Consider the following 26508-nt stretch of genomic DNA (forward strand, 5'->3'; position numbering starts at 1 on the left):
AAAATCGGCAGTGTATCAAATACTTGTTCTCCCCACTGTATATGGGCTATGGTAATGATCATGGAAATGTAATGAAAAGGTTTTGCCGTTTCATTGACTGATTATTGACACCCATTGAGACAGTTGTAACGTCTTGAACAGATTATGTATTGCAGGGTTTCCCAAACTCGGTTCTGGCAAATCTAGGACGCGTGCTCACTTTCGCAACACACGCAGCTGGTCAGGACAGCCCCATTGATTACAAGGGGGGGCATTCACTTTTTTCTCAAATGATTAGTAGTTTATGTCATGGTGCTCTTTTATTAAAAAGCTGTCACGTTTCGACCGTGAAGTCTTTATCAAAGCATAGCTTATCAAAGACTCGTTGATCACCTTGAAAGAAGTTCAACTCACTTTTGGTGTTTCCAGAGTTCAGTCACATTCATTTAGGTGATGAATCACCTGAGGCTGACAATGTGAAGGCTTCTCATGCCTCCTTCATTTATAAATGTTTTGAACGATGTTGGTGCACTGCAATTATCAAATAAAAATAAGATGTTTTGTTACATACACTGGATAGGTGCAGTGAAATGTGTTGTTTTACAGGGTCAGCCATAGTAGTACGGTATCCCTGGAGCAAACTAGCGTTACGTGCCATGCTCAAGGGTAAATGGACAGATTTTTCACCTTGTCGGCTCGGGTATTTGAACCAGCGACCTTTCGATTACTGGCCCAAAGCTCTAACCGCTAGGTTACCTGCCTCCCTATCATCTGTTAATGTTCATCTCTCTTGATAAACACCCTCAAACATCAAAAACTCTCTGACATACATGCTCATGCCTGGTCAGGTAGCTCCTAAAAGCCGATAGGAATGGCATATTTCTGGACCTCATTGGTTATTCCAAAACAACAGATGTGCACAAGCAGCAGCCTGATTGTTTCATTTGCTGACTGTTCCAATACAAAATGCCTAATACATGACAGAACAGCTGCTTGTGCCGATGGCCTACTCATTAGCATATTTAATGATCAAATGCAGCCCTGACCCCATTAAGCCTGTTGTAAATGAATGAAATGCTGGATTTGGTGCTGGATCCTACTGTGTTTTTGGTAACAGATTGCTGTTATTGACGTATAATGCTTTAATTGCTCAATTATTCCATTCCCGGCCCCACAGGGATTCGCTCGCTAATATCGAGGTGATGCAACTGGACTTTGAGATGGAGAACTTCACCAGCCAATCGGTCACCAGGAGGATCAACTGGAACATCGACTACCGCGGCCAGAACCCGCCTCCGGACTCGGAGAAGGTGGTGACTGAGTTGACCGTGGTGCAGAAGGACATCCAGGCTATCATCCCACTCTCCATGGTGAGTAACCTGTGACATAACATACGGTATGCTATAATAGTGTTCATATCAGTTGAATCTGTCCATTGTTACACTTTCCACAACTGTTCAATTCAGATCTCTCATGCAAGAAAATAAGTTTGCCTCCAGTTTCATTAAAGGACCTTCGATCCCCATTGTCATAAATAAGCATGCTTATCAACACTTGAGGTTCTCTCTCACTAGCTCCATGCACCTGCTAAGAGAAGGCTGCCAAGGCCACCAAGTAATGGCACATCATGCTAAGAGTCTGTCTGGCCCCTCCACTCCTATCTCATGAAAAGGGGCAATTACTATAGTAGGCAGTAAAATCCGATTGTGGAAACGAGGGACATTAAATAAGTAATAGGAAGGTAGAGGGCCAGTCCTGAAGGGTCAAGTCGCCTCCTATGTGGTTTCACCTCCCCTTACTTGGTGAAGGGAGCCTGTGGAAAGTCTCTAGAAGTCTCAGGGGGAGAGACTTCATTATTTGGATATTACAATTCAACTGCTTGGGTAAATGTTATAATGACACTTAGCTCTCTCAGCCCAGGTACTGAAGACACGTTTTTTACACACTCAACTACAGAGGTTAATAAGCAAAGAGGAACATGACCTCGGTGTGCTTCGAGGGCTTTGTTAGAGGTGTCAGGCAGAGCGATGAGGATAGGAGTTCAGCTGAAAGGAGCCGGGGTCATAGAAAGGCCAACGCGTGAGGAATAGCAAAAAATAGCAACAGCCGAGACAACCTGCGCCATTTCATTCATTATCAGCTGCAGTGTTTCACTGTTTCTCCTTCATGTACTGTTGTGTAGAGGAGAGAAAGAGACTGCGTCCCAATTGGCACCTTATTCCCTTCATAGTGCACTACTTTTGACCAGGACCCATAGGACTCTGGTCAAAAGTAATGCACTATATAGGGAATAGGGTGCCATTTGACCCAGGCAGAATCTAACGCCACACATTCTCAGGTCTCTCTGTCTAATTATTGTAACAGTAACAGTAGCAGCAAGGCAGTAGACATAATGCACTCAGCACTTTGTGTCTAACACTGCACACAGCCTCTAAGAGCTTGATAGAAACCAGAAGGCTTCTGCTACCACTGCACACAGCCTCTGAGAGCTTGAAAGAAACCAGAAGGCTTCTGCTACCACTGCACACAGCCTCTGAGAGCTTGATAGAAGCCAGAAGGCTTCTGCTACCACTGCACACATCCTCTGAGAGCTTGAAAGAAACCAGAAGGCTTCTGCTACCACTGCACACATCCTCTGAGAGCTTGAAAGAAACCAGAAGGCTTCTGCTACCACTGCACACAGCCTCTGAGAGCTTGAAAGAAACCAGAAGGCTTCTGCTACCACTGGACACATCCTCTGAGAGCTTGAAAGAAACCAGAAGGCTTCTGCTACCACTGCACACAACCTCTGAGAGCTTGATAGAAACCAGAAGGCTTCTGCTACCACTGGACACATCCTCTGAGAGCTTGAAAGAAACCAGAAGGCTTCTGCTACCACTGGACACATCCTCTGAGAGCTTGATAGAAACCAGAAGGCTTCTGCTACCACTGCACACATCCTCTGAGAGCTTGATAGAAACCAGAAGGCTCAGATCAGTATTTGTTCTGCAGCCACTGATTTGGGAAACAGCAGGATGAGGCAATCTGGGGAGAAAAACACAAGATGCATTTTACCTTGAGTAACAAAAAAACGAAACAGACGAGGGACAAGAACATGGCAAGCCATGTGCACAAAATGAATCCCCTCTCTGATTTAGTCCTAGCATGAACAAACGAGGGAGAGAGGGAGGGAGGCGTGAGGGAGAAAGAGAGGGATGGAGAAAAAAAACAAATCCCAGGACGTGAAAGCTTTGCTAAGCAGATTCACTGCCAGCCAGAGCTGAGCCACTACAACTGGGGAGGAGGAGGCGAGGGAGTGGGGAGATGGTAGCGAGGGAGGGGGGAGGAGGAGGAACGAAGGAGGTGGGTGAATTTACAGTGCAGAGTAGTGGTGTCTTCCAGGAGGATGTGGTTAAATCAGGCTCCATCACATTAGTCCTGTCAGGGCCCCAGCCAGGTCCCCCTGGCCCCTACAGTCTTGGCGCAATTACCACCCCGCGTCAGAGAGCCCTCTCAGGGGCTTCTTATTAACGAGGGATGGGGGAGGTGGAGAGGGAGATGAGGAGGGGAATAGCGGGGTACTGTGTTGCTGGCTCCACCACTGCTTCTTTCTGCCGCAGTAGCGAACAGATAATAAATAAAACATGGGCGTTGTCTTTGCCGAGGCCCTTGTGGCACGAAGTCGCACGGCGCACACACACACGTGCATACACCACAGGTTTTGCGCGTCTGACGTGGCGTTTCAATAATTTCCATGAGGAGTGGGAAGTGAGAGCCGTGGCGCAGAAAGCAGCAGAGGTTTGGCTTTGATAGGTTTCGCTGGCTAATCGGCTCGGTCTTAAGGCCTCCATCAAAACTCAACAACTGTGGAGCTGTCAAGCTTCATTCATTCTCTCACTGCTTGTCATTTGGTTACTTGGATTAAAGTGTACCCTGCTTCTTTCATTTCCCCTGTTTAAATCTAAAACAACACTGTTCACATGGACGAAGCTAAACTAGTAGTCGTTAATCGACAATACTAGTCGTTGTTATAGGAGCAGTATAATAAAATGTTTTATTTCCGCAGTGTATTATTATATTAGACTGATAGTTGTCTCAGTCCCGTTTATTGGGGCTGGAGTAGTCGTGTCTTGTGTGTACACTAACAGATCGTTTTCTTACTGTGTGTCTTAGTACATGGAGTATAAAAGCGTTAACCTTGGCGCTTGCAACGCCAGGGTTGTGGGTTCGTTTCCCACGGGGGGCCAGTATGAAAATGTATGCACTCACTAACTGTAAGTCGCTCTGGATAAGAGCGTCTGCTAAATGACTAAAATGTCAAATGTAAATGTTTCACAGGCTATAAAATGTTTGATGACTTTGAAATCCCCTCCTACGTGTTATTGATAGCTCTCCCCCTACTGTGTTCACGATAAGCTCTCACTCATTACTCCGGACACTGTGGCTACCACTTAATGCCACCATAAATTCTCAGGCCCCCATTCACATTTTGCACATTAGCTGGGCAACAGAATACCATTGGCACGTGAAAATGAGAAACAGAGATGTTTTACTATAAGGTGGCAGTTGCGGTTTGTTGAGAAGAAAAAGAGTTGAGCTCTTTTCTGCGTCCCATAATTTGTCAATGTCAGAGGACTCTCAATTCAACGTCTATTCCATGTTGGTTCAACGTAATTTCAATGATATATTGTGGAAACAACATTGATTTAACCAGTGTGTGCCCAGTGGGCTGCCATTGGTCTGCAGTGGCTATTCTTTAGCAGGAAACTCAGAGGCTAGGTTAACACATTTTCCTCACTGGATAATTACTTGACAAGCATATTGTATTATGAACAAATGTATCAACAGGTAAAATGTCATCAATATTCAAATAGAGCACCAGCTAATTTGATTTGGGCAGGACCTGACCATTGTGAGTTCTTCTAGATTTTAAATCATTCTAGCTTCAAAGGTTCTAGTTTCAAATCGTTTGGAAGTTATATTGTGAGATTACCTGCTATGGACAGCAGTAAGTCCATACAGTATGTATTGGTTTTTGAAGGGCACACACAACCTAAGATTTGCACTCATTGTCAGTGAGCATAGGCATGTATCACGCCAAGTAAACTCTCCTATTTGAGTGCCAGCTTTAGGGCACTGCAAATTAGAGGAGGTCATCAACATAAATGCCTCCAGAAGCAACATTATTACTCTTTTAGATGCTGCATTCTTTTAGATTACACCACATTAAGTAATACTGTTTTGCCTCTAAGACTTGAGCATGGTGGTGTTTTGATTGAAGTCAAAGGAACATTTACATGATTTGGGTTTTCTCTAGGGGGCCACGAAGGACACAAATTAGAGTGCAACTCCTTACCCCCGCATAGCCCAAAATAATGAATTTATTAACAGTCGCCCAATTCAAGGCTCAGTGCTCATTTAAATTGGCTGTTTCTATATCACTGGAGTCATGATAAAAGTGTAAATCTGCTGACGGACTTGGCCCTGTTTATAATCAGTTCTCAAGTCAGTTTTTAGTCCCCAGCAATGAGATTTCAGGAATTTATTAGCAACACTAGACTTCATAGTTGTTGTTTGATGCCTTAGTTCACAGATTCACTAACAGTAACCAAGATTGTGAGGACAAATACAAAGGTTTTGAGGACAACGTTATGTTTTATAGGGCCATTAAAATATACTTTCCTTTGTCACTTCTTCATTTTTGCATCCGCTTGATGAAGAAGGAATTACTTAGCATACATTGTCAACGCGAACTTCTTTCCTTTTTGTTCTAGCGTCATTTGGAGCAGAATGCAGCTCGGAGGGGAAAACATATATTTTTTAAACATTCCCTTTGTGCAGTACAGGAAATGTTGAACTTGTAGTATATTTCAGCTTTAAAAAGGCTTCTGAAGTTTGTAATTTCCACTTTTAAATTTCCGAGCTGATTTACCCTTACGAAAATGTATCAACCCCTACAAAAATGTCTATTATAATGTCAGTTATAATCCACATAACAATTCACATTTCCTGTCGATACAGGATTATTTTCCTGCTGTAGCAAACTCAAAATAAGATCCTACGTCTGTACTTTGAGTGATGAAATGGATCAAAATCAAACCCGGCCGACCATTGAGAATGGCTTCCAGTGGAACTCTTCTGGACTTTATTTTTGAAAAGTACATATTGGAAGTACCCGGTGAAATATAATAGCGATGGACACTATCTAACACTGTTTCATGTTTGTTCCCTCTCTCCTTTAAACTCTACAGGACACCGAAATCATTAACACTGCGATACTGACCGGCCGAACCGTGGCCATTCCCGTGAAAGTGGTCTCTATTGAAATGAGTGGAGTCGTCACAGACGTCTCGTCCTTCGTAGAGTGCAAGTCATCTAACGAAGACATTGTCAAGGTATGGTACAGTAGATTCCCACTTAGGTTGCAAAATTCCAGTAACTTTCCCCAAATTCCCAGGTTTTCACTATTGGGATTTCTGGAAAACCTGAGAATTCTGGGGGAAATTACCAGAATTTTGCAACCCTATCCCTCTGAGAATGATCTTGGTAATGCATCTGATACCAAATGGAATCCCAGCTCACTCGTACACACCCTAATGGACCTGCAGCACACTTTAATATACCATCATGCGAACATCAAAACCTCATTATATGGCTGTCCCACCACGGACTAATCAATGGATGTTCATACTGGTACACCAAAATCAATAGGCTACAAAGCACAGTAATAGCTATGAAGGATGCTTTTGAAACACTTCTCTTCTCTAGTCTAGTCTGGCCTAGTCTGGTCTAGTCTGGTTGCCACCATGTCTCCAGACCTTAGAGTTTACTTTAGCTGCATTATCTGGTGCAAGGCATCCATTTCCATTGACTTAAGTACTTTACACCACTGCAGTCATCCTACATGGCCAAGGCAGCGTCCCAAATGGCACCCTATTCCCTATTTAGTGCACACATTTTTACCAGAGGCCCTGGTCAAAATTACTACACTAAATATGGAATAGGGTGCCATTTGGGACGCTGCCTTGGCCATGTAGGATGACTGCAGTGGTGTAAAGTACTTAAGTAAAAATACTTGAAAGTACTACTTAAGTAGTTTTTTAGGGTATCTGTACTTTACTTTACTATTTATCTTTTTGACAACTTTTACTTTTACTTAAGTATATTTAAAACCAAATACTTTTAGACTTTTACTCAAGTAGTATTTTACTGGGTGACTTTCACTTTTACTTGAGTCATTTTCTATTAAGGTATCTTTACTTTTACTCAAGTATGACAATTGGGTACTTTTTCCACCACTGGATGACTGGAGGCAAGGAGACGATGCTAGTGTCCTGGGATGAGTCACAAACACAACACTGGCCCGTTGGGAGCCCACAGTGGTAGAATACAACATCAACTCCCATTTGTGGATTAAAGAAGGACCAACATTTTGCCATCATACCCCATAATCAGCAGGGGTAAATCCCATTTAGCTGTAGAAAGAGTTGAATACAGGAGGCTGCAACCTCTGAAATGTAATCCAACATTATTTGTTGATTCTCTCGGAGCACGTTTGATGATGGCATCACAACACCTTACAGAACATGTGAGAAAATGATACGTGATAAAGAGAGAAAAATGATACAACATTTTCTTACGTTGATTTAAGCGTTTCCGTTCGTTTGAGATTATCACCTGGGATTATCGAAAGCAGAATGCACAATAATAAATGCAAATGTGTTCAGAATAAGTGGAGGGAAAAGCATCAATTGTAAAATACAGCAAGAATATACAGACCACTCCTGATCTTATTCTGACATTCATATTTGTGTTAAGACTATGATCTATATATCAGAGCGCAAATCAAAAGCATGACATTTTGCCATTAATCTGTTTGTGAGAAGGTTTAGAATGGTTTCAAGGCGCACTGCATTAGCTCGTGTTATTGAATAGGCCTCGCTTCACTGCCCATGCCATTGAACTTTGGAGGCTAATGCAAGATGAGGCCTTCAAGCCGAGACGTATATGAGCCCTGACAGTTCTATAAAACACTCCACCCAATACGAAAGAAAGGTTCATAAAGACGTGCCACATTATGTGGTGCCACATTATTCATACACAGCACTCTAATGCAGATCTGTTCTAATCAGATTACTCTATTCTATTATTCTATTTGCGTAGCCTAGGTGAATCTGTGGAACACTCCAAACTATAGGCTTTGCTCGGTTTATAAGTAAAACACATAGAGAATGTATTGTCATATAAACCAAGCTGCACCATGTGCACATACTGTAGGCTGTTTAATTTTTGGGATGTTTTTTTAAACAAAGCATTTATTTTATATTTTTTGCTTTGGCTATTCGCCAACCTACCATTGTTCTGTTTTTGTTCCCAACTTCTGGAAAAGGTTATGCTGCTCTCATTTCTCTTTGCTGAGGCGTTTATTTGTTTGTTTGTTTCTCCTCCTTTGAAATAAATAGGCCACAGTATATGTCAGCGCTGGCGGATAACCCAATCCCATTTGACTGTACAGTGGTGTGTGTGTGTGTGAGCACAGTAGGATGGGTTGGTTATTAAAGCACACATCTGTGCTCTGCTCAGACGGGGTTTATTGTGCTATTTTATGTTGTGTTGTGCAGGGTGGGGAGGAAGGCACAGGGATGGGAGAGGGAGGCTGGGCGAGAGGAGGAGAGGGCTGAGGACCCTGTGGGGATTTGTCAGCGAGCGGGAGACATGACTCCCCCAGCTGATCCTTTCTCCCAGGGCTGTGTGTGCGCGTCACTGTGGCCATCTGAGGCGGCGGCGGAGCGCCCTGTTCCATGCCAGTGGTCATCCAACCCTTGCCCTGCCAAGCCCTCGGTTTCCTCCATTCTGCACTCACACCAATGTGACACATTCACCTTCAGCCAACGACCAGGCTTAAATAAGAAAGGCTTTGTGAGGCAGTGAGATAAGTACACCTGAGTGGTCTAATGTCTTCATTGTTGTCTGTTGTGCTATTGTATATGAGAGGTCTTGAAGAAGTTTGTATTATTGTTGATGGCCTCACAATGAGGACATAATCCAGTCAATGAGAGCATGCAGGCCCAGAAATCATTTTTTATGATTATATCCTACTACAAACTGGTTTTGAGAGATTAAGCAATGAAACGCATTGTGTTTCACAAAGAGCTCCTTCAGTCGATTAATTAGTTATAGGGTATTTTTAAAGAGAAGTCTATTGATTATCTTACTGTACCTTCCATCAATCAAAGTAGGTTTTCATAATGGCCACTACAGGGCAACAGTAACCCAACTGGGGTGTGTTCATTGGGCACCAAACGAAAAGTTAAACAAACTGAAACAGGGACGGACTACCGGAACTTGTACCAGAACGCTTGATTTCGCTTTCTGTTGCAAAACATTTTAAAATGTTTTCCGTTGCGTGCGCTAATGAACACAGCCCAAGTTATTTTTCCATCTGCTCCACCTCCAGGAAGAAAACAGGTGGCATTGATAGGCCTAAATCCTGTTTGGAGGCACATGTTGTAGTTAAGCGTGTAAGCAGAGGCGAGCCAGCATGGGATCTACATCACTAAAAGGTGCTCATTGTTTCTCATTAGATCCATACGCGTTAGTCAGTAGAATAAATACTATCAGGTCAAATGAACCCCACCAACCTTCTGTGTTCCACATGCATGCGCCTCAACGTGCATTAATAGTACGTTAAACCCAAACAACCCTTAAGCCACCCGTGGAAAAACAAAGCCCCACAATACAGTATTGGAATCCATTTTGTTATCAGAGCTGCCAAGGAGTAAAGATATGGATATAATGTGCTGCAGGCGGGTGGTGATCCTTTTTGATCCTGAATCTCTGTCTGTTGGTTTAAACTGAGCCTGGATGCCGCCCTAGCGGGTAGTGCCTGCCCTGTCTTCCTTTGCCCGACCCTACCAAGGCAATCTGTTGGCACCATGGAAGGTGCCACAGCACATTAGAGGGCTGTGTAGCAATGACAGCTCGTGGCTCCATGCATGAGAGCACTTTCACGGGCCCCGCTGGGCTACTGACACCCGTAGTCGTTAACAGCTTTTGACTCGCAATTAGCCAGCCAAGTTTATTAGCTGCCTGCAGGAGCTGGGATCGTTTATGCTAGCGCAGTTATCAAGGGTGAGTGAGAGTGATAGGGAGGCTGGTGTTAGCATTGTAGCGATGGGGAGGCCTAGAGTGGTAGATCACAGGTGGGAGGGGTCACTGTGTTTGACGGTAGCTAATCTTGTCTTTCTGTCTCTGTTTGTGTGTGTGTGTGTGTGTGTGTATGTGTGTGTGTGTGTGTGTGTGTGTGTGTGTGTGTGTGTGTGTGTGTGTGTGTGTGTGAATGTAGGGGTGCAGGTACACTACATGACCAAAAGTATGTGGACACCTGCTCGTCGTACATCTCATTCCAAAATCATGGGCATTAATATGGAGTTGGTCCCCCCTTTGCTGCTATAACAGCCTCCACTCTTCTGGGAAGGCTTTCCACTAGATGTTGGAACATTGCTGGGGGACTTGCTTCCATTCAGCCACAAGAGCATTAGTGAGGTCGGCACTGATGTTGGGCGATTAGGCCTGGCTCTCAGTTGGCGTTCCAATTGCGCCCAAAGGTGTTCGATGGGGTCGGGGGTTCTGTGCAGGCCAGTCAGTTTCTTCCAGACCGATCTCGACAAACCCCCCTTGGTTTGTGCTGTGGTGGAGACCTCTGTGGGCTATACTCGGCCTTGTCTCAGGATTGTAAGTTGGTGGTTGAGGATATCCCTCTGGTGGTGCGGGGGCTGTGCTTTGGCGGAGTGGGTGGGGTTATATCCTTCCTGTTTGGCCCTGTCCGGGGGTTTCTTCGGATGGGGCCACAGTGTCTCCGGACCGCTCCTGTCTCAGCCTCCAGTATTTATGCTGCAGTAGTTTATGTGTCGGGGGGCTGGGGTTAGTTGGTTGTACCTGGAGTACTTCTCCTGTCTTATCCAGTGTCCTGTGTGAATTTAAGTATGCTCTCTCTAATTCTCTCGTTCTCTCTTTCTCTCTGAGAACCTGAGCCCTAGGACCATACGTCAGGACTACCGGGCATGCTGACACCTTGCTGTCCCCAGTCCGCCTGGCCTTGCTGCTATTCCAGTTTCAACTGTTCTGCCTGCGGTTACGAAACCCCTACCTGTCCCAGACCTGCTGTTTTCAACTCTTAATGATCGGCTATGAAAAGCCAACTGAGAGACCTGAGCCCTAGGACCATACGTCGGGACTACCGGCCGTGGTGACTCCTTGCTGTCCCCAGTCCGCCTGGCCTTGCTGCTATTCCAGTTTCAACTGTTCTGCCTGCGGTTATGGAACCCCTACCTGTCCCAGACCTGCTGTTTTCAACTCTTAATGATCGGCTATGAAAAGCCAACTGAGATTTATTCCTGATTATTATTTGACCATGCTTGTCACTTATGAACATTTTTGAACATCTTGGCATGGTTCTGTTATAATCTCCACCCGGCACAGCCAGAAGAGGACTGGCCACCCCTCATAGCCTGGTTCCTCTCTAGGTTTCTTCCTAGGTTTTGGCCTTTCTAGGGAGTTTTTCCTAGCCACCGTGCTTCTACACCTGCATTACTAGCTGTTTGGGGTTTTAGGCTGGGTTTCTGTAAAGCACTTCGAGATATTAGCTGATGTAAGAAGGGCTATATAAAATAAAATTGATTGATTGATTGTCATGCTGAAACAGGAAAGGGCCTTTCCCAAACTGTTGCCACAAAGTTGGAAGCACAGAATCGTGATTCATCACTCCAGAGAACGCGTTTCCACTGCTCCAGAGTCCAATGGCGGTGAGCTTTACACCACTCCAGCCAATGCTTGAAACCCATTTCCTGATGCTCCCGATGAACAGTTCTTGTGCTGACGTTGCTTCCAGAGGCAGTTTGGAACTCAGTAGTGAGTGTTGCAACCGAGGACAGACGATTTGTACGCGTTACGGGCATCAGCACTCGGCGGTCGCGTTCCGTGAGCTTGTGTGGCCTACCACTGCGCGGCTGAGCAGTTGTTGCTCCTAGACATTTCCACTTCACAATAACAGCACTTACAGTTGACCGGGGCAGCTCTAGCAGGGCAGAAATGTTACGAACTGACTTGTTGGAAAGGTGGCATCCTATGACGGTGCCATGTTGAAAGTCACTGAGCTCTTCAGTAAGGCCATTCTACTGCCAATGTTTGTCTATGGAGATTGCATGGCTGTGTGCTCAATTTTATACACCTGTCAGCAACGGGTGTGGCTGAAAAGAACCAATCCACTAATTTGAAGGGGTGTCCACATACCTTTGTATAGATAGTGTATGTCCTTTGCTCTGTACAGTATCGAAGCCTGGCAAGCAAGAACCTAATTATCATAATTCAGTATGAAAAAAGTATATTACCCTGATTCCAGCTGACATCCCAGATCTCTGCCAGAGAATGATGATCCCAAAATCCCACAAAGGTGGCTAAAGACGTTGAAGTCTCATAGCAGATCATCTGAAAACTTCATTTACCAGAAGAAGGGAAACTAGGGAAAATACTAATCTCTCTCCTCTATCTGAAGGCTTCCCACCCAGCCTGTATGGATTGCAGAGAGGAGAGGCCTGTCTGGATGGACTGGGTGTTTTATTACCCCCCCTTATGATGAATCCCCAACCCTGAGAAGACTGGAGAGCCCGACCTCCATTTGCAGGAGATTAGCTCCTCTGATTACAGTGTCAGCTGCCTCCTACTGCCAGATAAATCATCAATGGTATCCCAAAAGCAAACCCTGCTATCTATTACAGTAAATAATTTAGTATTAAAGGGATGGGTATTTATGAGAAATTCCGCGCTGGGTGATTTCTTGGAGACAACTGCAGGATAAAAAAATAAATAAACAGAATTTTGTGTGTGGGCACCTGGTGTATTAAGCTTTCATATTATATGAATAATTTGTTGCCAAAAAGCTTGTGTTAGTATATATATTCTGCAATGTGTCTCCGCATAATTGTGTATAATCATTACACTGAAAATAGTGGTGGGTGGGGGGTGATCGTGGACCTGATTTTTAAAGGCTTAGAGTAGACTGTACTTTGGGCCAATTTATCCACTCAAGAAGAGACTCAAATTAGATAGGAGAAAACCCTAAAGTAGTGTTGTTTACACTGTGTTCCCAGATATTTCAAATTATGACAAAAATATAGCTTCTCGTGGCAAAATATTGGAACATTCACAAAGGAGGATTATTGTGACCTAATAATAGTACACATTCCACATTAAAATAATCTGTAAGCGAAAAGGAAGACATGGTTTCCCTGTTTCCTTTAGCGGAATCTAAGAAAAGCTGTGCACCAGCAAATCCAATGTAATAAACTAGGTGGTGGACTCTACTCCTGCATCCATACTGTACTATATCACTTGTATCACCTGTCAACGGAAGATGCATTATCATATATATTGACCCTTAACCTTTGTTTTTCACAGGTGTCCATGAATTGTGACTACGTGTTTGTGAATGGGAAGGAGACGCGGGGCTCCATGAACGCCCGGGTCATCTTCAGCTACGAGCACCTCAGTGCCCCTCTGGAGCTGACCGTGTGGGTGCCCAAACTCCCCCTTCAAGTGGAACTGTCCGACAGCAACCTGAGCTTCATCAAGGGCTGGAGGGTACCCATTCTTCCTGACCGCAGGTAGGACTCACCAACACACTAAACACAGCTCCCCTCTGTGGTGTAGTGTTAGAGTGGAGAGCACTGCTGTTTTAGAGCTGATGTTTCTTGTATTTATTTTGAGTTCATTTTGAGGTTACTGCACTCTAGTGTGGTTTGCTGCACTCTAGTCTGGTTTGCTGCACTCCAGCTGAGACACTAGCCTAGATGTTGTTGTCTTTCTCAACTTAGATGTTTTTGCTCTTTACCCCTTGCGTCTGTCATGTATCGTTTCAATTGTGCACCCCATGTTTTGCTTGTGTCGTGTGTTACATGTCGTCCTAGGGACATAATTGTAAGGAAATCTGCCTAAGCAATGTTTAGGCCTCTTAGGCATTATCTTTATTTGCACAACTACAGCCTGTGCACGCGTTTTATTCGAGTTTAAGCCAACCCTTGATTTCAGGTGATCAAACGTATCTCTCTTAATTAATTGAACTAAACTAAGACGTTTGGCTGAGAACAGGACGTTAAGCAAATTCCAGACCAGACTGACAGTAAATTCACGGCAAGCTTTTAGGGCCGGTTTCCCAGACACAGATTAAACCTAGTTCTGAAAAACCTATTTCAAAAGAGTTTCTCGATTGAGAATGTTTTTTAATCCTGGACTAGGCTTAGTCAGTGTCCGGGAAACAGGCCGCTAAAGTTTCAAATGTTCTGAACCATGAACCTCAATTAACTACATTAACTACTATGTCTTCATATTTTTGTAGGGAATAGGAAAAAAACATAACTGCAGAAGGCTTTTTATGATTGATTTTGTTTTTGAATGGCGAGTGAATTGTACCACCAAAATTCATTACGCCATTTTGGCAAAACAAAATGGGTTGTCAGAACCCCATGCGATGTTGTCAGAACAAGGACAAAAAAACACCTCACTGTGCATTAAACACTTAGATGTTTTTTTTACAACAGATCCCGTCAAAGCTACGCTATTAATTTAGCTGTCATTTAATCGCCTTTTATTTGGTCTCCCCTCAGAACACAAGCCATTTGGCTCACTTCTCACTCTCTCATCTCTCGCTCTCTCATATCTCTCGCTCTATCTCCCTCTATCTCCTCTAACACAACACTATTTAAGCCCTAAGCTTTATCAAGGGCCAGGTCTCTTGGACCGCAATGTGTGTCTTTGCTACATTGCAGCTGCATTGCTCACTGGCTGTGTTATCCAGTAATGTGTTCTAAAAGAGGAAAGAAGTGTAATCGGGTAGGCCGGCCGATGTGCAGCAAAGCTCCAGCGCGATCGGGTGTATCAAAGATCCTAATATGAACAGACACTCCTCTGAAGAAAAATAAATATAGGTATGGCCTTAACATGGTAAACTCTCTGACCTGAGCAAAGAGTCATGAAGAGAGTCACGCTGTCTCTCGGGTTTACCCTAGTCTTAACTGAACACTCTTGTCTACACTCTTGTCTCTCCACTGCTATTGCGGCTTTGTTGTACAAGCTGAGAAACACAGGCGAACGGCACCTTTTAGCCTTAAATGTCAAGTGTTAGCCGGCCTGGGTACGTGATGCATGTTCGAGTATTGTCAGACCTTTTAGGGAACACGGGACAGGCCTGCTTGATATTCAGGCGGGCTTTGGGAATCAATGGGTGGGATATGCTTTGTCAGTCACTGACAGCCTGCTGGCACTCCTGCATCTTAAGTTATCTGAAAGGATAAGTCAAAGCAAAGATTAATTAGCCTTGGGAATGGAGGAGAGCTTTTTAGCATTTAAGAGGAAAGCCAGCAGCTTGTCAGGCTGTTGAGAAAAGTTTGGCAAGTATTATGTAGTGCCTAAAAGAAACACTTTTGCTGGTCCATGCTTGTGATGATAAAGGAATCCGCCGACACTGTACTCTGTTTTCAAAGGTTTATTATAACAAAGAGTTTACAGCATCGAATTTTGACCAACACCTGCAGATGTCTGGAGATAGCCCGAGCCAATCTGATTAGCTATTCCCTTATTCTATTGTTCAAGACATGCTTTTATATCCCTCATGACGTATTATGGTGTGATTCTAAAAAACCAATCCCTAGTCTTCTCCCTCACTCAACATCTCCTCTTTCCATAAACATCAGTAATGTTTTCCAGATGTTTCCAGCACAGTAGAGTAGAGTTACATCATTTTGCCACATCAGCAAAATCTTAGGGCCAAGTTCCCTCTATCACACTTTCTGCAACAATCAGCATTTCTAGACTGTTTAAGATACTACATATTCCCCCCTTCGAGACTAATTAAGTCTCGAAAACAAAAAGAATAGGATTATGACAAATAACAATTCTTGCTCTTGAGTAACTTTAACAATAAACCAAAATTAATGGAGATTAAACACATGTTTATATAGACACATTTTTGTATGTAGTGTAAATAAATTGTTATGGAGTGTAAATGAATTGTCATGGAGTGTAAATAAATTGTCATGGAGTGTAAATGAATTGTCATGGAGTGTAAGTAAATTGTCATGGAGTGTAAGAGCGAAAAACCTGTCTGGCAGCTTTCATTCCAAATATCCATCAGTCAGTCAAGACAGGAAAATTCTCTCACGGCCCCTCTGCCCTAGGCGACCACCTAAGTACTCCAGATCAATTCACACATCTTCATGAATACATTTTAAGCTATGATACAATTGAATACATATGAAAAACCCCAGCAAACAAAATACAATCAAAATGTCCACATTCAGGCTGGTCGACCCATCGGACCCTCCTGTGGATTCTCTCTGTCCTTGCCTAGACCCCATATCCCTAAACTTCAACGAAATAAACAAAAACATCTGAGGTCCCCACATGTACCCAACACAGAAAACATAATTGTTCAAAAATTAATACAGAAAGAATATAACACTGGAATGTAGTCCACAACACTTCATTTCTTCCACAGTGTCGTCTTTCAATGCAACGTTGATGATGGAATCGGAACATTTCCACTCCTTCCTTGTTCCACTTCCTCCAGTCCATTCATATTGTCCATGTTTGAGTATTTGAGTCCCTCTACATATTCCCCCATATGCTTCTGGAAGAAAAGAAAATACCAAACAGTATCTTTTGCAAAACAACACATGCAAATTAAAACATCAATATCAACTAAAATTGATATATGAATTCAAAAAATGATATGAATTCCATTTCCCCCCTTTGATTCATCACAATAATATAATCATCCCACAATCAGATATTCCAAATTTCCTAGAGTTATTTCAACCCTAGTTTTCATAACATTTTAGTCTGACTTTTTCCAATTTTATCTTTCTCTAATTTTTTTTTTTTTTTTTTTCAAAACCCATTTCACTGATTTATTCACAAAACTCTTTCCCATTGTCTGAGGATATTCGGTCGGGAAATCCCCACCTGCTTATGACTTCTTTGCACAAGAACTTAGCAACCGACTGAGCATCTTTTCGCTTGGTTGGACAGGCCTCCGGCCATCGTGAAAATCTATCTACAACCACCAACATGTATCTTTTCCCATCAACTGGTTTTATCATATCAACATAGTCGATAACCAACTCACGCATAGGACCTCTCGGTGTGGGAATGTGGCCAGGAAGAACAGTCACACCCCGGCGAACATTGTTTTTCAGACAAATTGTGCACCTGCCTATGACACAGTCAATTTGTTCAAGCAAATATGGTGCCCAACAACCATACTCCTTTGTGATCTTTCTTTTAACCTCCCCCCTTGCAACATGAGCTAACCCATAGCTTCCTAAATCATCATGGTTTCTCCAAAACAATAATTGATTGCTACTCTAACGATTTTTCTCTTTCATTGTCTTCAAAACACTTGCTTTCGAAAGTCCTTCCATTTATGGTTCAATCCCTTGACTTGCTTCATCTTTCAATGGATACTGATTCTTCCAAGGATGTCTTCCTCCTCAACTTTCACCTCAATTGGGCTGATTTCACAAATCCAATATCAGTCCTACTTTGATATCTCAAATATTCTTGAACCTTTTTCAACATCTCTTCTTCCATAGATTCTCAATCCATCTTCACACTTCAAACACATTCATTTATCTTCCGTACAGCTTATGACTCTCCTTGTCCTTGAGCCAAAATCATCATTTTCAGAAATCGCTGATTTTCACTCCTCCAAATCCTTCTCATAATTTAGTTGATTTGACATAGTGAGATGTGTAACCTCTTCAGGCTGAACACAGATAAAAGCCTTTCTGCTATCCATCATCACTTCCCATAGTCCATTGTTTATTTTCACTTCCATTGTTGGATCTTTTTCTCTTCTTCTCTAATCGGTGCTATCAGTTGAAACTCCTCCTTTCGGATCTTCTTGGCACCTCTAGAATTCTTGCTCCTTTCCTCTAAAGGGTTCACCTGTCCTCCAGATGATCTTCACTTGCTCCTGTATCTTCCTCTGAAATTATTTCTTTCCAGAAACTATCTATGGATATGAAACAACTTGTACCACTAGTTGTGGCTGGTACCATTGCATTTGACCTTGTTCAGTTGAAACTGTAGCAGTGATTGTTGATTCGGTTCCCTCTGATTGATCATAACCAACACTTCTTTTCTTCTTCTCCACCAGTTGTATGATTGAGTTTTCAGAGTTTCTTCGTCTTGTTCTTTCTCGTTGTTGACATATCAGTATTCTTCAAAAGGTTCTCTTCTAAGTTCTGTTCTTGAAATATCATCTTCTTACCAGTGGCCTTTCCTTTGGCCTCACTGTATTATTCTTTTCCTTCAATTCTTGAGGTCTTCATCCAGTCGTGTTACTTCTTCCACTTCTCCATTTCTTCTTTCCTCTCTTGCCAACCTCTGTCTGATGACAGGGTCATATCCACCCATGATCTCTTCTGAATCACTCTCATCTTCATCATCCTCTTCTCCTTCACGTTCCAGACATCTCATTTTCTTCCGTCTTCTGGATTCATCTTCATCGTTGTTTCTGCGGGTACCCTATCTATTATTAATCTATATTTCTGATGCAATAATCACTCCTGGAGGATCATTGTAAGCTGAGAACAAACATCCCCAAGCTCTACTTTTTGAACCTATCTTATCGCTGAAATATTTTATCAATTTCTGTTTGAGAATGAAGGGCAATTTTTGTTTCACTTGCCGGATAACCTAGCAACACTTTAATTAAAGGATTACCCCTATTTCAACCCGTGTAATGACTTTCATAGTCCTGATATCTTTTTCCCCATTGTAATGACTATGTTATGTGTTTCCCTCTTGTTTCCCTCCTTTTTTTTTTTTTTTTTTTTTTTTTTTAATAATTAATCAATTAATCCAATCAATCAATCAACCAATTAAATCAATCAAAAAATCAAATCAATCAATTAATCAATTAGTTTGTGAATTCTATTTTACCAAATTATTGATTGGTGGCAGTCTTACCACATCCGATCAGGAAAGGTAAAGGAAAGTAGTCAACTCCAGAGCAATTAAAAATAAAAGATCTGTACCAACTCACAACCCAATTGCTTAATAAGCACCTAATTACCTTAATTTTACAGAATAATGTTAATGCTGGATTTCCAAGACAACTCTAATCAATACAAGTCATTCACGGAAACTGTAATGTGCAATTATCAATTACATAAAGTCATCAGTCTGTTGCCAAGCTCTTGCGAAATGGTCACAACATGAAATATTCTATGTAAACACAATGTATCAATTATATCCTGTGAGGGAAAGTAGATTTGTGAATAATAACAGCACTGGCCTTGATTTGGACTGGGTTGCCGTCACTGGTGTCAGTTGATGTCAGCCCCTCCTCTTTCTCTCTCTCTCTCTGTCTCCTCCTTCTCGCTCTCGTATGACAGAAAGACAAAAGAACAAAGAAGAGTTTAGTTTATACTTTTTTTCCACATTCACGCTAAGAAATAAGCAAACAGCTTAATTCAAGAATATTATAAATAGCTCAATAACATTTTATTTTATTCATTTATTTTATTATTATTATTATTAATCCGTCAATATATCTGTCATTCACCAACTCAACCGATTATCAACCAAACAGTTTTACAGTCAAGCAATAGTTAATTCAAGAGAAGATTTCACTTGTGTGCAAAATTCCCCCTCCCGTTTTCTATTTTGTCTGCACTGAAAACGGACTCTCCCGTTCTCTCTCCAGTTCAGTGCAGGGGAGTGGCTAACTCATGAATCCTACGCGTGCGCAGTTCAGTCACCAATGTGATTTCAGAGTGGTAGGAGCTATAAAAAGTTGCTCCGTTCTCTTCTCCCATAGACAATAACTGTTTAGACTTTAACAGAGCTCACAAACTGAACACATAGAACATACAGAACACAGAACACAAACCCACTACCAAGCTTGTTATCTTTCACTTATCTGCAGATTTATAGTTATGCTGTTATCAATTACAAAACATCTCTATACACTCTTAAAAAGTCCTCCCTGTAGGCTCATGATTAGTTAGTAAACTATAGAGACTCATAAGATCTTTAAACTTATAGTCCTTCCAGGGGGCTCATAGTTTATATAGTTTAAGAATTACAAACGTTCTCACAAACAGAGACTCATAAGATATTTAACCTTAACTGTGTTGTAGGGGTTTCAACTTTTACTCTAGGGGCTTAACATTTGAAAACCAAGATACCTAACACATTTATTTACAAGAGACTAAAAAAGTCTGCTCAAAATCTTAGTCGACACACATCTGGAAGTCATCAAGCACGCAGCCACACTCACTCCGTTTCACCCAAACACACACACTTGCTGACAGAGAAATGTGCTTTTTCCTCCTCTTAGACACACACATAGTTACATACAGGATCCATTAATCGCCGTTCCTATCTTATTCCTTTTGCTAAATTTCTGCTACCTTAAGTTGATCGACATTAAATGAGAGGCGACATTGGATATACAATTCGACAACCATATCCCAAGAGGTTACATACAATTTAATATATGTCGTACAAACTCACTGTTCCCAGAACAGACCAGAGAGTCAATCTAACAACTCCCCTGGTTTTACGGCCATCATATGGATGCCTTGGTCTCACAAGGGCTTCCTTAAATTAACGGCGCCCTAAAAGTATACTGTTGACTCATATCACGCGTTATCCTCTAAGCCTTTCATTGGACACTCCTTTCACTTTTATTCAAGGCAAAATATGCGTGTCCAAATCGGTGTGCCCTACAGACACTCCCCACTGTTTGCGTTGTTCTCAACGCAAACTAATTCAGAAAATTTAGAACGGAACTCCTACCACACAGCAAAAAGAACCAGCAAAATGCACGCATAAGTAATTTAACGGTACATCTCTAACGCACACACTCTCTGGACTCACAAAACGGCCAGCGTCCAATGTAAGGGATTAAACTCACCTTATTTTTTCCGGCTTCTTTGAGCGGTAGTCGTTTTGTAGCCCAGGAATGGAATGCAAAGAAGAGACATAGCACGTCCCAAAGAACAATAAAACAAAAACCTCGTCGCCATTAAATGTAGTGCCTAAAAGAAACACTTTTGCTGGTCCATGCTTGTGATGATAAAGGAATCCGCCGACACTGTACTCTGTTTTCAAAGGTTTATTATAACAAAGAGTTTACAGCATCGAATTTTGACCAACACCTGCAGATGTCTGGAGATAGCCCGAGCCAATCTGATTAGCTATTCCCTTATTCTATTGTTCAAGACATGCTTTTATATCCCTCATGACGTATTATGGTGTGATTCTAAAAAACCAATCCCTAGTCTTCTCCCTCACTCAACATCTCCTCTTTCCATAAACATCAGTAATGTTTTCCAGATGTTTCCAGCACAGTAGAGTAGAGTTACATCATTTTGCCACATCAGCAAAATCTTAGGGCCAAGTTCCCTCTATCACACTTTCTGCAACAATCAGCATTTCTAGACTGTTTAAGATACTACAATTACATCTTCTGGAGGAACATATTGGGCTTCGTTGGGATGCACTGGTCGTGTTCTCCTCCTGTCCATCTAAGCATCCGTTGATTTAGGAATGGAAGGCACACATCCAAATCTTGCTTGTTTGGAAGTTTTTGGAGGAGTTTCGTGCTGGCTTGGACAACTTTTCCCTCGCAAAGGACACATTGGAACAGACACTGTAAAAGATGTCCTCCACATGGATTAGTGTTGGGCCTCTCATCAAATCAAGTGCTAAATTATATAATGATAAGAAGCAATTAAGAACATAAGCTCCCAAAACAGGATGCAGGATTTAACTACACTACAGCATCTTCCACAAACATATTGAGTTACAAGATGCATCAATAAAGGCTATGATAAGCCATTGAGCTACTGCTGAAACGGCTTCATAAATAGTACAGCAAATACATTTTTACATGGTTACCCTTACTTTGTTGTTGTACACTTTGACACTGGTTACGGTATTGACACAGGTAATGGTATTGACACTGGTATTGACACTGGTAATAGTATTGATACCGGCAGCGGTATTGATACTGGTAATGATATTGACAATGGTTACGGTTTTTACACTATTAACATAATTGACACAGTTTCTCGCTCTCGCTCTCTCTCTCGCTCTCTTTCGCTCTCTCTGTCTTTGTCTCAGGAGTGCCAGAGACAGTGACACAGATGACGACGAGGACGACCGGCGGGTGAGCCGGGGCTGCACCCTGCAGTACCAGCGTGCCCTGGTCAAGGTGCTGACCCAGTTCCACACCACCTCCACCGAGGGCACCGACCAGGTCATCACCATGCTGGGGCCCGACTGGCAGGTGGACGTGACTGACCTGGTTCAGGACTCGCTGAAGGTGGTTGACCCCAGGATAGCCGAGCTGGTAGACCGCACCGTGCTGGTGGGCCTGGAGCTGGGGTCCACTGTACTGAAGGTATAGAAACTTGGCTAGGTCGCCAAAGTCTGTAAAAAGGAAATCGTTTTTTTTTTTTGTCATTTAGCAGACGCTCTTATCCAGAGCGACTTACATGAGCAATTAGGGTTAAGTGCCTTGCTCAAGGGCACATCAACAGATTTTTCACCTAGTCGGCTCAGGGATTAGAACCAGCGACCTTTCGGTTACTGGCACAACGCTCTTAACCACTAAGCTACCTGCCACTTCTTTCAATTGTCTCCTTTACTTTATAGGTGTTCGCCCACTCATAAATGTTATAGGCTAGAGCACTAGAGGCAAATAGTAAATTGACACTGAGGTAGACAAAATGCTTCATTTTGGATCACGCTGACCAAAGTGCAGTTGTAATATGCAGAAGTGCTCAGAGTGCGAGACAAAATCTTTTGTGCTTCACACTGACCTAGACGAACTGGACAGGTGAAAGAGAGGAAATTAGACCTCTTCCTCATTGCTTACACCCATTTTGTCTTTGTAAAGGAAGCCTCTTTACGATGATGAAATTATAAATGAGATCTGTCCAACCTTGCTTTTAAAGATGGCTCCATCTGCATAGGCATGTACTCTACAGTTGAAGTCGGAAGTTTACAGACACTTAGGTTGCAGTCATTAAAACTTGTTTTTCAACCACTCCACTAATTTCTTGCTAACAAACTATAGTTTTGGCAAGTCGGTTAGGACATCCACTTTGTGCATGACACAAGTAATTTTTCCAACAATTGTTTACAGACAGATTATTTCACTTATAATTCACTGTATCACAATTACAGTGGGTCAGAAGTTTACATACACTAAGTTGACTGTGCCTTTAAACAGCTTGGAAAATTCCAGAAAATGATATCATGGCTTTAGAAGCTTATGATAGGCTAATTGACATCATTTGACTCAATTAGAGGTGCACCTGTGGATGTATTTCAAGGCCTACCTTCAAACTCAGTGCCTCATTGCTTGACATCATGTGAAAATCAAAAGAAATCAGCCAAGACCTCAGAAAAAAATTGTAGACCTCCACAAGTCTGGTTCATCCTTGGGAGCAATTTCCAAACACCTGAAGGTACCACGTTCATCTGTATAAACAATCGTACGCAAGTATAAACACCATGGGACCACGCAGCCGTCATACCGCTCAGGAAGGAGACGTGTTTTGTCTCCTAGAGATGAACGTACTTTGGTGCGAAAAGTGCAAATCAGTCCCAGAACAACAGCAAAGGACCTTGTGAAGATGCTGGAGGAAACAGGTACAAAAGTATCTATATCCACAGTAAAACGAGTCCTATATCGACATAACCTTAAAGGCCGCTCAGCAAGGAAGAAGCCACTGCTCCAAAACCGCCATAAAAAAAGCCAAACTACGGTTTGTAACTGCATATGGGGACAAAGATCGTACTTTTTTCTCTCTATTATTATTCTGACATTTCACATTCTTAAAATAAAGTGGTTATCATAACTGACCTAAGACAGGGAATTTTTACTAGGATTAAATGTCAGGAATTGTGAAAAACTGAGTTTAAATGTATTTGGCTAAGGTGTATGTAAACTTCCGACTTCAACTGTATATGGGCTTCCGCTTAGCTTCCCATTATGCAGCACTACCATTCAACCTGAGTGATTGATGGCATAGAAAACCATACTTATTGAAGGCTGGAAGCAATTAAAATATCTCAAGCTTATAGCATATTTTATGGCACATGAGGAAAATGAAGAGTAGCCTATTTCTCACTACCAACCCCTATTGGTGGAGCGAATCATGAATCTACTCTCTAACGAAACTATTTCACTTAGAGGGTTCAATCATGAACATAGTTATAAGACCTTTTTCATGAATCGAACGCCATTTTCCAATCAATAATTTTTTGGGGGGAGTACTCTGGGAGATTTGATAATGTGCAACAGTTTAATCCCGCCATCTTGACTTTAAGTGGTCTCATTTTGGAGGAGGTGAAACTAACTTTATTTCAAAATGCTCACGCACACAAAAGAAAAGTTTGCTAATTAAAGAGCGAAACCACCAAGGTCATTAATAATTAAAGGACAGAACAGTACGTGTGACATTTTTGCTTTTGCCTCCCCCCATTCGCTTATCTCTCCTCTCCTGGAAAGCAAATGATTGTCTTTGGCTGAAAGTACGGCACCACAAAAGGTGTAAGAGTCAGATTTTGTATTGTTTTTCGTTTAGATGTTTATTTATTTTAAATACATTATGAAATATTACCTTCACGATGGGATCAGAAGAAGACAGCTTTGTCCTCTCTGGTGACGTATGCGACCGGTGATGTCAAGCCACATTGAGCCATCATAAAAACCGGTTTAAAAGCATTCTATGTACACGTCACCTTACCAGACAGTCCATCCTCTTCAGCGCACTATACTCAACAGATCGGGATGGTAACTCTGTCTCTGTGTTAAAGGGCTCTTACTACTTTCTAATGGCTATTTTGAACAGGGAGAAGGGCTGTAATGATAACAGATTACCAAATTAGTGTGCTGTGTAGGATGGTAAGCACTATTAAATGTTATTATGGCTGTTAGAGGCCAAATGAACAAAGACAGAGGCTCTCGATGCCCCTCTTCACCGTAGATTTGGCATGAGCTCCCGTTGCTACAGAAGTGGAACAACCAACCGGGCTCAGATGAGCACGAGGGAAAATATTTGGATAGATAATGGTGTACGATGCCTGAAGGTGAACAAGCTATTTGGATAATGAGAAAAGCCAGTTGGCGGTCATCTCTATTCATCTCTATCCGCTGTTGTCACCAGAGCAGTACCCATACAATTAATAAAGACGGGAAAATGTATTCATCCTCCAAAAATAGAGATAAAAACAAAACAATCCAAAAATGACAAAACATACGTTTTTGATGGGGGGAACCTGTCATATCATCTAAACATGCCTTCCTGTATTCTACACAGGCAGCCTAATAGATCTGAGAGCTGATGTAAAAAATTTAATACAAAAGTTAAGTCCTTTATGACTCACAGAGGAAGGCGAGTGCTTCTGTGGTTGACTTTTCCCACATGACCTTTACTAAGCAATCGGAGGCAACAACAGAAAGGTGAAATAATGAGCTGTAAATGCCGTGTTGGGCCTCTTGATGGAGGCAGACCTGTCAAGGCCCCAGGATTAGCTCGAGATGGGTGGGGTTTTTATGTTGTATTTTGTGCCCTGCGGCCATCCGATGGACTCATGTTTTTGCCAACCACCCATTGGAGAGGTCAAGTGTGGGTCAAGAGGTCAAGTGTAGGGCACAGGGAGGCTGTAAGTGGCAGCCTCCGGTGCTTTCGTTTTGGCTTGAGTGACTCATTTATCACACACAGAAGACGGACAGAAAGACAGACTCATATTCCACTTGTCTGTATTTCCCTCTGTCATGACACAAAATGCTTGGCGTGACAGTCAAATGGTCTCTTGTCGTTTGCAGGTGGAGTCTCCACTTGCCGTGGAGGCCATGTTGGGAGAGACGTCGTTTTCCGTCACAGATGAGAAAGTCTCCATCTTGGAACTTCGCGTGCACGCCATCTCTGGACTTGCTCTGTCGCTACAGCCCAGCCCTGGCAACAGTCACACTATGGTCGCCAAGGCAACTGGCCTGCAGACACTTGCTGCACCAAAGCAGGTACTGTATACTAATATATAAGATGATACATGTAGATGTCATTGATTTTATGTGTGGATGTCAGTTTTGAGTATACAAAACATTAAGAACACCTGCTCTTTCCATGACATAGACTGACCAGGTGAATCCAGGTCAAAGCAATGATCCCTTATTGATGTCACTTGTTAAATCTACTTCAATCAGTGTAGATGAAGGGGAGGAGAAAGGTTAACGAAGGATTTTTAAGCCTTGAGACAATTGAGACATGGATTGTATATGTGTGCCATTCAGAGGTGGAATGGGCAAGTCAAGAAATGTAAGAGCCTTTGAAAAGGGTATAGTAGTAGGTGCCAGGAGCACCGGTTTGTGTCAAGAACTGCAATGCTGCTGGGTTTTTCACACTCAACAGTTTCCCGTGTGTCAGTTGTGTCAGCCAACTTGACACAACTGTGGGAAGCATTGGCGTC

At 42.5% G+C, this 26508-nt stretch overlaps 1 protein-coding gene across 2 annotated transcripts in view; it reads left to right on the forward strand.

Annotated features, from left to right (window-relative positions):
• tmem132e (transmembrane protein 132E) overlaps positions 1-26508 on the forward strand; it is a 399344-nt gene that overhangs the window by 363624 nt on the left and 9212 nt on the right. For both annotated transcript variants that reach the window (XM_041893726.2, XM_041893725.2), the window contains exons 4-8: positions 1157-1349; positions 6210-6353; positions 13414-13619; positions 22150-22429; positions 25868-26062. In XM_041893726.2, the coding sequence (XP_041749660.2) occupies positions 1157-1349; positions 6210-6353; positions 13414-13619; positions 22150-22429; positions 25868-26062 (1018 nt within the window). The remainder of the gene's footprint in view (positions 1-1156; positions 1350-6209; positions 6354-13413; positions 13620-22149; positions 22430-25867; positions 26063-26508) is intronic.

This window comes from Coregonus clupeaformis, chromosome 13 (assembly GCF_020615455.1).
Source record: "Coregonus clupeaformis isolate EN_2021a chromosome 13, ASM2061545v1, whole genome shotgun sequence".
NCBI lineage: Eukaryota > Metazoa > Chordata > Actinopteri > Salmoniformes > Salmonidae > Coregonus > Coregonus clupeaformis.